This window comes from Adiantum capillus-veneris, chromosome 12 (assembly GCF_014529385.1).
Source record: "Adiantum capillus-veneris isolate H3 chromosome 12, ASM1452938v2, whole genome shotgun sequence".
Classification (NCBI taxonomy): domain Eukaryota; kingdom Viridiplantae; phylum Streptophyta; class Polypodiopsida; order Polypodiales; family Pteridaceae; genus Adiantum; species Adiantum capillus-veneris.
The window spans coordinates 95787670-95801390 of NC_140942.1; the positions used below are offsets into that span (position 1 = coordinate 95787670).

The 13721-nt window shown below is 41.6% G+C and overlaps 1 protein-coding gene across 1 annotated transcript in view; it reads right to left on the reverse strand.

The window, feature by feature from the left end:
• LOC147446169 (GDSL esterase/lipase At3g09930-like) overlaps positions 1-13721 on the reverse strand; it is a 190819-nt gene that overhangs the window by 134432 nt on the left and 42666 nt on the right. The window contains exon 3 of the mRNA XM_086525449.1: positions 680-987. Within this exon, the coding sequence (XP_086381575.1) occupies positions 680-987 (308 nt within the window). The remainder of the gene's footprint in view (positions 1-679; positions 988-13721) is intronic.

A 13721-nucleotide genomic window follows, 5' to 3' on the forward strand; every position in this document is an offset into this window, starting at 1 on the left:
GGAGCAGGGCCATGACCCAGCAGTGATCACTGACGTGCGAACAGGCAACGCAGGGAGGGGCAACTAAGACGGTTGATGTGGATGCCTTTGATTGGCATAGACAACTGATTTTGCAGACTTATGAGCGCTGACTTTCGATGGGTGATGTGGATGCCTTTGATTGGCGTACACAATTGATTTTGCAGACTTATGAGCGCTGACTTGGAGTGGTTTGATTGCACGCATTCAAATTACTGGTGTTGATGTGTCATCTGCAGGATTAGATTCTAGAAGCTGATTTGGGAAGCGATGATTGGCTGAAAGCCCTGTCAGTGGCCACTGAGTATTGCTGAGGTGTCCAACATCTGGTGATGGCGCACTGCAATTCTGGCCAAGAAACCATGCAAAATGAACGGTTGCGATTGCCTGCTCTCCGACCCCCGACTGTGACGGATCTTGCGATTGCAAGTTCAAGTTCTTCTGTTTTTTCTATTTTGTCAAACTCACATTTATGACTGTGCCATGGAGCACCATCAAAACCAAAAAACTTTAAATTTTTAAAGCTGATGAATAAATCTCGATGCAAACACACTATAATGTAAATTTAGTATTTTTATGAACATGCAATTTGATCTTAGAGCATGATGTGATAAAATTGCAACAATACTTGAAAAAAAAAAGTTTGGTGAACGAAATTTACCTCAAGGTCCGAGTGGTTTTGTAAAAATGCACCATAATCATTTCCTGCAACAACGAGAAGAACTATAGAGGATTTTACAATCTCTGTTGAGACCACATATTCTTCAATTAGTTGCTTTATCTCCTTGATCTGTTCATTAATAGTAGGAATGTTGGCACCAAATGTTGGGCCTACGCCACTTCCTCCATATCCAAAATTGATTCCTGTTGCTGTTGAGCTCTGCAAAACATTTTCTTCGTCACTCGTTGAGTTCAGAGTGCTCTTGATTACTCTATAAGGCGTCGGACTTGTTAAGTTCAAAAAACTGGCTGCAACAAAAATTTAAAGGTATTTGAAATGTAGGGCAACTTAGACACTCTCTCGACTAAAATTCTGAATACAATTTCTCATAATCTCTCTCTCTCTCTCTCTCTCTCTCTCTCTCTCTCTCTCACACACACACACACACACACACACACACACACACACACACACACAGAGCTAGAGATAGAAACATTAGTTCTCTAGTTGCTTTATTTTTACTAGTGCTGGGCTTCGCTTGCACCCCTCTCTCTCTCTCTCTCTCTCTCTCTCTCTCTCTCTCTTTGTGTGCACAATCTCGCTGAGCGCACTGGACTACAAGGTGCACTCGTATGAACATCGTTAGATGAAGCTCCTGCTGTTGACGGTGGCCCGGGAAGGGGGGGTTTGGGGGGGGGGGGGGGAGGGGGACCCCCATTATAATTGTATAGATGTAATCACCATGGTTTAGACTCTCACACACACACACTAAAACCCAGTATTAAAAACAACCATAAAGATTGTTTAGAATCACCCTATAACAAATAATGTCATGGGGTAGTCATGGTGTTTTTTTTGGTTACGAGTGAGACTCCCTCCCCCTCCGGCGCAGTGGCCACCTTCGGCGACAAAAGATGAATTTGTTTAAAGCGACATGCACACATATGGTGGCGTATGATTAGAGGTCATATATGACCTATGGGACCAAAGATACATTTGTTGTACTATGTATGGGGTGATGAAAATCACAATGGAGAACCCACGCTGCAGCTAGGAGAGAAAAGCGTGTAGATCTATCATCTATGCCATGGTTGAAAATGTGTTGGAAGCAAACTGAATGCCAATAGTTTGAGATGGCAGCAATGGAAGCCCATATCCCTAAAATTTAATCTTCCATAAGGCTGAAGATGAGAGATTGACTCCATCATTTAATTTCTATTTGTCTTGGGGCTATTCCACCCTATGGGATCCATGTACTTTTTGGCCTGCCCAAGGGGCAAAGGCTATAGAGATCACTTCTCTTTTTGCTGACTAAAATGTTTTTTATTTGTTTTATGTTTATTTTGTGGTTTTTTATCAAGCACAGCTTTGTGGCATGATTAAAGTGGTTGGGAATGGGTATCCTAGTTGGTTGGTAGAGATAAGGCCGACGCGTAGGATTTTTATTGGGTTATGATGATTTTTGAAGGGAGTGATAAGGCACGCCGTTTAGGTTTTCAAGGGGAGCTCATCATTTGGCCATTGAGTGTTTCTTCGTCGTCTGCAGTCTCAGCCGCTAAGGCCTGAGGGATGGCGAGCTCGATAGGGTTGCTCCCTTCAAGGCAGTGAGCGCTCTCTCTCTCTCTCTCTCTCTCTCTCTCTCTCTCTCTCTCTCTTTCTTCTCTCTCTCACTCTGCTTTGGCATATTTCGTTTGTTCTTGTATCAGATCTTCAAGACGCCACTCGAAGCCACTGCAAGCTCCCTCATGCTCCATCGTCTTGTCACGGAACCAGGGAGTGTAGGAAAGATCTGCACGGCGTAAGCCTCGGTGCGTTTTGTTGTTGTGCGCATCAGAACAGAGAACTTCGTCCACACCCCCGTCTCTAATCGTTTGGCAGGAGTGTACTGATGCGCTACACCACATCTTCTTCAACCCACTCAGCATCTCTGATGTGTTGCAATGCCGCCTTGTCTGTAAGCCCTGGCATCTCCGTCTCGGCAACAGAGACTCCGCTGCCGATTCTGCTGCTTTTCCCGTCATCCACTCACTGGTTCGTTTTGGGCTTTGGTTCCCGCCGCTTCCACAGTGATGGTGTTCGAGCATGCTGCTGCAGTTCTGTTGTTCGCCTAAGGTGCTGCAGGTATTCTATGTTTGCCTTGCAACAGTTTTACAGAGGTTTGTATACTTTAAACATGTGAATTTATGTATCTTGCCTTGCATATGATGTGTATGACATACGGTGCAGATTCTGCTGCTTTTTCGTCACCACTCACTGGTTCGCCCATTGGGCTTTGGTTCCCACCGCTTCCACAGTGATGGTGTTTGGCCATGCTGCTCCATATCTGTTGTTCACCTAAGGTGTTGCAGGTATTCTATGTTTGCCTTGCAACACTTTTACAGAGGTTTGTATACTTCAAACATATGAACTTATGTATCTTGCCTTGCATATGATGTGTATGAAACTGTACTTGATTGCAGGGCAGTGGTAGATCGACGTGGGTTAATTGCGACGGGGCTGCAAGCAAATGCTAAGAGGGGCCGAGAGGCAGTGCAAGCATTTATGTTAGCTTCGGTGTCAGCCGTTGTGCCTTTACCTGCCGGCGTCTGCGTGTTTGCTTTTGTATTTTGTGTATGATATTGTGCCGGATTGTAGGGTAGTGGTAGATCGACGTTGGTTTGTGACAGGGCTGCCAGCAGTTGCTGAGAGGGACCGAGAGGCAGTGCAAGCATTAGCATTGAAGGTTAATTCAACTAAATGTTAGCTTCAGACTATGTCGAGGTTCGATAATCTTGAGGTTTCCGATATCAACTGGGGCTATATAGCTTTGGCTTTGCTTCCTTTTCTGTATTTATCTGGCTATTATAGTAAACGGGTTAAATTGTTTGATAATGACGCAAGGGGATAAATTGTTAAGAGTACATGATTTTGCTTTTCTTGTTATCTATGATACCATTTGTTTGTGACTTTGCAGATCCGATGCTGAAAGTTTTTCTCGAGTAGATTCACTCATATTTGTCCTTTTAGCCCTCCGCCTATTTATTTGTGCAGCTGTAACACCATTTTTTATTATGCCTTGTGGCTGCTGAAGAAGCTCAAGGCTGCTCCTTGTATGCACTTGTTGCCGATTACTGATGGGGCTAATATCTAGCACTTTTTCCTCTTTAAGCTGAGTGAGGAAAAGCTTATAAGTACTTCAAGAATGTTTTGCTACTTTGATCTCCTTAGTTTTGCAAGGCACATTTTGGAACAATATATGAATTTGTCCCTTGACTTTCATGATAGTTCTTTGATGCTTAAGATTGGTTATATTTTTCTGTATAATTCACTCTTTGTATGTAGTACGTGTTAAGTTTCCTCGAATATTTTTGCAATGCCTCCACATGCAAAGTAATAGAGCTTTTTATCTAAGACTTGCTCTCAGTTTATTGGGGATTAGTTTATCGAGGATTTTTTGCGATGATGTCTACTCATTTGCTATTCATCTCTAGATGAATAGAGATTAAAAAAAATACCGAGCATTAAAACTAATGGTACTCTTCTACGGGATAAGCTGTGATGATGACTATACACCCAACTATGGATTCACGTCCTTTATGTTGTTGGGTGTTCTGTTCTGAGCTTATGGGATAGGCAAAGATAAAACAACAATGAGGAATTTGATTGTGCTCGCAGATAAGTTTATTTGACAATCTCTTTTGAATTTTGGTTTGTTTGTTAATTTTTGTCTAAACTTAGGATAGAATTCTAAGCAAAAAAAACTCTTTGTTGTCTTTATTTTCCACTTGCTAATTATCAAAATAAAGAAAATATCATTGTGCTCAAACTTAATTTTAATATTATAAGAAGATAGGTTTATATTACTTTTGAGAAACATATACTATCCTTATTTAAAAGATTAGCACTTTGTATTGAGCTATGTTTATAGAGTCGAGATATTTTATTATTTAAAATGAGCCTAAAATTTATTTCTTTAAATCCATCGAAAAAAACATGTTGCCCATGATAAATGCACCATCCTATAAGATATTTGCTAGCTATAATTTAGGTTATTTTATTTCGATTTATTGTGAGATGTTTAACTCACTTCTTGAAAAAAATAGAAAAGAGTACTTAGTCATTACTGCTTGGAGTTGTTATAAAGTCGCCCTCAAAATATGTGCTTTTACTTTTGAAAACGTGAAATGATACCTCTCCTTTATTGAAAGATATTGCAATATCTTTTTGCAATCTCTCTGCTTTGGTTTGTATGCTGAACGTGAGGCATTGGCTCTCATCATAGAAACATCTCATTGCTCTCCACTCCTCCTCTCACAGCTCCTATATAAACATCTACCTCTAGCACCATGTACATATGCTATTCCTAAAGCTTCAGCTCTTATTGTCATAGTTCCCTGCAATTCTAGCTTGCATACCTAATACAATGGATACTCCCATGAATGGTGAGTATGTTATCTTGATTTTACTTGAGCTGTGTTTACTTTGAGCATCTGATCTTGAGCATTGACATGAGCATATGTTTGTAGACATTACTTTTGATGATGCACTGTATGAGCCCGAGCGTGTAGAATCACCTTCTGTGCAAAAAGAGCTTGATAGTGAGAAGTGTAACACTGCTGCTGATTTTTCTCCTTTGGCTCAAAGCCTCAATCAATCTGCAGAACCTTCTCCACATAGCAAAAAGCTTAGCCCAAGAGGAAAGTTGAATAAAGCCTCTTCTTTGGCTATTAAAAAGGCATTGCTTGCAGTTAGAGGTAATGCTTGTTGTTTCCCTATTGATTCGATAGACTATATTACTCACACCAATGGCTGTTTTTAGGTAAAGCGTCTAGGTGCTTGGCAGATACCTCATTCTCGTCCCCTCTAATAAAAAACATAGGTGAAGAGATAGACGAGCCAAATGCTGAATCTTTCTCTTCTCAGTTGGCCATAACCCCTGCCCTAAGAAACTTAGCGATCTCCGAGTTGTTAGAGACTGCAAATTTTAGATTTGCCTTCGAAGGCAAAGTGCTCTGTAAGTATGGTACTTATAAAATACCAAAGTCTAACTATGGTAGATACATGCGTGCAGACCTCGTTGACAGAGAATCTCGCCATACTGTAACTTTTGTGGTGACTGAGATATAGCTCTCAGAGTTTATAGAGGCGTTCGTTGTCCATGATTACGTGCGCATCGAGGGGGCATGTGTTAAAAGGGCTGTTGCAAAAGACAGTGGCACTTGCTTGTGGGCTCTGTATGCAGATGCAACTACTTTAGTTGTTAAGACAGAGCCTTTCGAGTGCTGCCTCTACCTTTATCCTGAACAAAAGATCAAAGAGCTGTTGGCCCAAGCTTCTAATGCTAACGAGTCTGTGTCGACTGTTGCATTTATTGTCGTCAAAATAGAGAATGCAACTCGAAGTGATGGCACTCCTAGTTTTCGATTGACTATTGCTGATGGGCAGTCAACAAGCGATCGAGCTAGTGTAAGTTTTAACCAGCCTTTCATATAGTTTTGTGTATCCTTTTTCTAAGCTATGCGTGTGGCAGCTTCTCTTTGTTCCAACGCGGCGCCTCGACTATCAACTTATGGTCAATGACATCAAAGAAAAAGGATTCTTCACTTGCGTTGCTCGTAACATTAACGTCTTCAAGCACCTATCGAACACTCTAAGTGTCGTCGATGCTACAATCTTGTGTCCATTGCCTCCTTCGTTGGCTGATGTCTTCCAAGAATACTTGTAGAAACAATTCTCGAACTTAGGCTTTGGAACAAAGGTAATCTTTTATTGCATATCCAATAAAAATTGTTATAATTCTCATTGTAAAATGTGAAATTGGTAGGTGTTTGGAACTTTGGAGATTGTTAGTGTGAACGGTTTGGATGTAGAGTTTTCTTGTGGCACGTGCAAAGGTTTAAATGTAAGCCGCCAAGCTAGCAACCCGTTTTGCTACTCTTGTGGAAGACAATCTACAATCAATAAACAACCTGCCAAATTATATCCTCAAGATGGAGAGGCTGTTGGTGTTATTTTACAAGGTGCTGTAGTCAACTCTGTGCTTGGATTTTCTCGTCCATTTCTGCATCTCTTTGAGCAAAGTTTGGTGGATCTAAAATCGTCGCTTTTGAACTTTAAGAAGGCTGGTTGGTTTACTATTGACAAGTCGGGCCAGATCACAGCTTTCAAAGGTGCCTAGTTGTGTATCTCTTTCTTACACTATCCTTTTCGTAAATGGCAAGCGATCTGATTTTGTGGGCTGAAAGTAAAAGATTGTACCTAGATCCTATATTTATATGTAATTTCTCGAACAACAAAGATGTTTTGCTAAGATTACTTCATCTTTTTAACTTGAGCCTCTCTTTGCAATCTCTTGAGTCTAAAGTCGTGGATGTGATTGTGCATCAAATATTATTGAAAAATGAAGACATTTTGAAAATTTGGGTGCACACTCTCTTCATCAAAGAGAATTTATAATCTCTCTCTTGTCTACTCGCCAATCCTCATTGATCTTGAGCGTACACTTGGTTGGTATAATGTGCAGTATGTTTTCTGTTGCATGTAAAATTTACTTCTACCAAGGTGAGACTATACGTGAAGCTCGCTCCTTTGCTGCGCATGACTGTCGCTTCTCTTCAACTTTGCCATCATTGGTTGTGTTGAGTTTGCATGGTAAATTTTCATGGTTTCCCGGTGGTTTTGACCGTCCTAAACGTAAACGATGTGTATGGACGAAAGAGGCTACATTGTCTCTAGCTACTCTCATTGACACCCATAATGTTGTTGTTCAGCAAGTTGCATCTATTTTCTTGAGTCTATATCCCAACACCTTTACCCTTAAACAAGTCATAACCAAAATTTACAACATGTCCAAGTCATCTCGAACACATCAAAAAATCTCTACAGTTTCGCCTAGTAGAGTTTCACAATATGTGAAGATAATCGAGGATACTCCTTCTTTTGATTGTGCCTCATGTGGTTCACTTATGTTTCGTCAAAGTTTGCATGCCATGTCAAAGGTGGAGTTATTGCTTCTTAAAAAAATAAAATCGATCATTGTGGTTGATGATAAGGTGCTTAGAGTGTGTCACCCGTGCAAGGTCGCATTGAAGAAACAAGAGGAACCGCTATTTTGCATGAGAAGAGAGATGACTTTTAGTGTCAAAATATCTAGTGTGGAAAGGCTGAATTCAGTAGAGAGTCATCTTGTGTCTTTACGTATACCATTCGCACAAATTCGAGAACTCAACTTTGAAGGTCAATTTGGTTTAGGCGGTAGCATTGTGAATGTAATGACAGACTTGTCGAGAGTACAAAGAGTGTTGCCACGCTTCTCCAGTGATCAAGCTTCAATTCTAGTTGAAATTAAGCGTAAGCTTGATTATGATCATGCCTACTTGAGTGGCATTGTGCGGCCAAATTGTGTGGTTCAAGCTTTGGTTGACTTGTTGAGTACTTCCTTGTACATTGAGCATGGTGTTTCAATCGATTTGTCTTGGTCATCTAGTTTCACAATCCATGCAGATGTGTGTCGCAGTCCACACCAAGAAGATCTTGAAGACGAGAATGATTCTATGGACACTTTGGTGCATGGTATCTACTCCGCTCAACAAGTTGTGGACCATAATTCACAAGTTGCAAGTATAGCACCTTGTGAGGGATTCAACCCTCTAAGCATTTTTGATGATGAATCTTGTGAGGAGTTGTCATTCCCAACATTGTTTTTTGGTCAAAGAAGAAAGTATCATTTGTTGGCGAAGAAAAAATACCAAAAAGTGGCACAATGGGAGCTTAAAAATGTGGATAGACGATTTGCAAGCAACATTGAAAATTTGTTCTTTAAAATAATGAAAATTATTATTGCGAAAGTGCTTGGATCTATATGGGTGCGCTTACGCAAGGGAAAACTTTGTGGCAAGCAATTACAAGCAAAAGATGTTCAAGATAGCACTAACATAGAGCAGCTGCTTTCATCCGAGCTAGGGTACCACGACTTCCAGTCGTTGCGCACTTCAATCGATTACAAGGTGAAGCTTAAGCGAAACGTGTTTGCAATGATTCGTCAGTTGGGCCAACCGACTTTCTTTGTAACATTTTCATGTGCTGAGCAAAGATGGGACCCTTTGAAAAAATGTTTGTGTGCATTGAATCCTCATATTAAAGAAACAGATTACTCAACCAAAGCCTCATTCATTCGTGCACTTGTACGGGCCGACCCTGTAACAACAACGCGATACTACGTCCATAGATTTCAAGCAATTAAAACAGAATTGAAACGCAACAACGCCATCCTTGGTGAGTTGATCGATTACTTTTTTGTGACCGAGTTTCAAAATAGAGGAAGTCAGTATGATCATGGATTGCTATGGGTAAAAGATGCACCTCTCTTTGGTGTAGCGCCGGATAATGACACAATACATTTTATCGACACATACATTGCTACAGACAAGAATTTGCTAGAAGAGTCTCTCAGAAGTGTACAAGCCCACCACCATCGCAAAACATACAAAAAGCGTAAAAGTTTTTGTCGGTTTGGTTTTCCGCGTCCACCTTCTCGAAAAACTATGATTCTATATCCAGTCACAGTGGCACAAACAGAGAAAGACGTATTGTTAGCCTGCAAAAAGTGTATTGACGATCAATTGCTTGCTCTTGGACATGATTCAGAAGCGTCGTATGATGAATGGTTGACCTCTTTGGGAATGACTGTAGAAGTATACATTAAGTCCCTTTCGGTGAGCATCATAGAGCCAACACTACTCTTGAAAAGACATCCAAAGGACATTTACACAAATAATTTCAACAAAGAGTTGTGTAGTCTATGGGATGCAAACATTGACATTCAATTTATATTCAATGGCCATGGCGCTGCTGTATATTGCACATCATACATGATTAAAAACGATTCGACCACAAGCAAAACAATCAAGCACATATTGCAAGATTGCAAGAAGACAAGTGTGTCAACATTGGATTGACTGAGAAAAATTGGCAGTGCTTTGATCAATACACAAGAGATGACATCACAGCAAGCCACATACATTTCTCTATCATTGGCCTTACATAGTGCGAGCAAACAATTCGTATTCATCAATGCAGATTTTGAAAATCAGCGCACATTGTTATTGAAAAGAAGAGATGCATTGAATACTTTGAATCCTGATGATTCTAACATTTTCTTTGATGACATTGTCACCAAGTACACCCATCGTCCAGACAACCTTGCACACATATGTTTGTCTGATTATGCAAGCAGCTACCGTTGTGTGCGTGGCTCCACTCGCAAGTCTAAGAACCCTCGAGTCATACGATATGCTAACTTCATTTTGGAGAAAGATGTAGAGAGGCATTTCCATGAACTTTGCTTATTGTTTCTTCCATTTACGGGCGATGAGAAAACCTTTGAGACAAGTGTTGATTGTTGGAAAGACAAATATACCACATAGTATGCAATTATAGATGGCAATCGTCAAAAATATTGTAAGCTACAACTTCGTGTAGCAAGCTCAAACACGGCCTCATTACCCTCATCCTCAAGATCTAAGCCTGGCGAGTCATACAAATATGAGTTGGCACTTGATATTCAACCAAGCAAGCCCACTACAAGATCCTTACCAACATTTCGAAAATTGGCATTATGCAACGAAGAGTATCACTCACTTGTATCCAAGTTGAACATCGAGCAACGTTCCGTTTTTGACGACATTATGATTAGGAAGCGCTTGCAACCAACTCAACCAATCCATCTCTTTCTGACTGGGGGTGCAGGAACGGGGAAAACTTTCACTTTGCAAGCAATCGTGCAAGGCTTAATTCGTCACTACAATACCTCCCTTGAATTAGATGTTCATCTCCCCTCAACATTGTTAATGGCATATACAGGAAAAGTAGCTTTCAACCTTGGAGGGACAACGATTCACTCAGCATTGCGTTTGCCCCTCGTCTTCCAATCAAATGTTTCTCTTTCTTTTGAGAGCCTTGCCGAGCTCTCGCAACTGTATAGAAACCTCAAGCTTGTTGTGTTCGATGAGGCATCCTTGATTGGGAATAGACTCTTGCGTATCATAGACACAAGACTGCGATCAATTAAGCACAATCACATGGAACCATTTGGTGGTCTAGATGTCATCTTCTGCGGTGACCTGTGTCAAGAAAGCCCGGTTCGAGATCGTTGGATATTCAGCGAGCCACAGGATTCCCTACAATTGATCTTGCCTTCATTCTGGCTCACCCATATAAAATGCCACGAGCTCACAAAGACAATGCATTGTGAGCGGGATGAAAACACACACAGCACCTCTATAACGACCCGACACACACTCTTGGGAAGATACAAACACACACACTATGGGGCACCACTCGGCTTACACAACACACCTGGCCGAGACAGGGAACACACCTCTGGAGTGAGAGGAGAGAGACTATCAATTGCCCACTCCACACAGAGACACACACATACACACACACACACACAAAACTCAGCTCAAAGAGGAGAACTTCTGATAATTAGATACAAATGAGCTTGGGCCAACACCAAGGGGCATATAGCTCACACAAAATGGGTAAAATATACCAGATACAATCACAAATTGGAGCAGAAGCTTCGCTCACTGGAGAAGATTACACAGAAAAACAACAGAAAAAGAGTGAGGAATTTGGAAAAATGAACAGCACCATCACCTCCGGAACGGCCCAAAACCCCAGTCTATAATGTCAAAGTGCTCAAATCCGACCTCGGATGAACAATTTAGGGCCAAAACAGGCTCCAAAAACACCAAAAACACACCTGCGGCTGTTCCTCCTCTTCTCTCCACGTTTTTTCTAGTCTTCTCTCTATTTTTTCAGTTCCCACACTTAGCTTTATTAGTTGGGCACCCTTGGCCTTTTAGATGACCTCAAACGGACCCCGAACAGGCAAAAAACTGACCTCGCAGTGCATAGTTGTCACCTTTTTGCATCATCCACACACCTGGCACTCATTTCTTTTCAATAATGCATCCCGCAACCACGTGAAGTGGCCCCAAAATATGGTCCTCATGATGAAATTTCTGCATAATTATCACAAGGAAACACCCACGTCGTGTCTGTACTCATCCACGCGTAAATATTGACCCTGTTCGGCCTCCTGACGCCACTAGATGCCATCTGACGCACCTGCTTACCTCATGTCGTCGGTCCGCGGATAGCTTCCTGGAGAAGTTTTACGCGCTACCAACTCCTCCTTATTGTAGAAAAAACACACTGTTACTGGTGATAGTGAAAATCGATGCACTATGTACATGTTGCCCTACCTGTACACATGTGGGCCCCACGTAACCACCTGGCTTGGGAAAATGGGCAATCCTTTATTTGATGCACTATGCATGTGTATGTACATATGCGCAATCCCTTGCTCCAAAAAACTCTTGACATAATTTGCCCATCCCCTAGCCTGCTAGATCATTCATGATCAACAGCAGCAAAGAGAGATATGAGACTCGCCGCATCACAGGTCTCCTCATCCCTCACCAACACTGCTTGATCCACAGACAGCTCATCTTGCTCCACCATCATCAATCTAGCATGATACAATTTAAGACGCAATCCATTTACCCTTGACTTATGTATAACACCATCCAGGTTAGCCAGCTGATATGTGCCATTTGGAAAACAGTCCACTACCTTGAAAGGGCCTTCCCACTTAATTTGAAACTTCTTTTGGAAGGTGTTGTCCAGCTTACTGTTGTAGCGCAAAACCAAGCCATGTTTCTTGATACCCTTACTTTTGACCTTTTCATTTATCTTTGCCAAAGCCTTATCCTACATCTGCCCATAATGCTCCAATGCGCTCATCCTATCCAACTGGACTCTTGTAACTGCAAGAGCCTCTCTTTGAATGCATCACTAGGCGGCCCAAGCAACTTCTCTAACATCTTGACCGCAGGAAACTCTACCTCCACAGGCAATAGTGCTTCCTTTCCATACACCAAATGAAATGGAGTAAACCCTGTACCTGTCTTCACCGAAGTACGGTAAGCCCATAATGCACTAGGCAATTCCAAATCCCAATTCTTTCCTTGGTGCTCTGTCACTTTAGAAAGAATTTGTACCAACTCACCATTGAATCTTTCATTTAATCCATTACACTGCGGGTAATAAGGAGTGGTATGCTGGTGCCTAATCTTCATCTTTGTGCATAAGAAGTCTAGCAGTCTAGCAGTTTAGCCCCTTATCTGAAAGTAGCTCTAATGGCACCCCAAACATGCAACATATTTCATCATACACAAATTTTGCCACATCCTTTGCAGTGATCTGTTTTACTGCTATAGCCTCTGCCCATCTAGAGAGATAGTCCATTGTGGTCAAGATATAGCTTTTGCCCCTGCTTGTGATAGGTAACGGGCCTATTTAATCAATCCCCCACTTTTCAAACACATCAAACGCCATAATGGTTTTTCGTAGCTCTGGCTTCAACACTCTCTTCCCAAATGCTTGACACCTATTACAAGACCTACACCAATGGTGAACATCCTTGTGCAAACTAGGCCATACATACCTCTCTTGCAAAATCTTATGCAAGGTGATCTTTAGAGCAAAATGGCCACCACATGCGCCTTCATGATTCTCTTCCAACACTCTCTAAAGCTCCTCCCGCCAAGGTACACGTCTCAACACGAGATCATTGCCTTTCATGTATAAGACATCACCAATCAATTTGTACCTGTATGCTCTACGCACAAAGCCATACTTCTTAGACTTCTGAATCTCCTTTGGAATGATTCCTGTTAGCAAAAACTCCTCTTCTTGAGCCAAACTTTCCCGGCCATGATAAAGAGGTAAAGTGGTCCTCAACACAAATAGCTCCCCAATCATGCCTTGAGCTGCTTCATGTGCCTCTCCGTTTAGAACACGTTCAATGTGTTTGATGATCCATGCTTCGAACTTTTTTAACAGGCCTTTAAATCTGAAGCACATTTCCTTCAATGAGGTGTTCTTTCTCTTCCACACACCCAGCACTTGCTTCACCACTAACAAGGCATCACCTTTTATGCTCAACCTTCGAACCCCATGCTTCAAACAAATGTGTAATCCGGCTTCCAGAGTA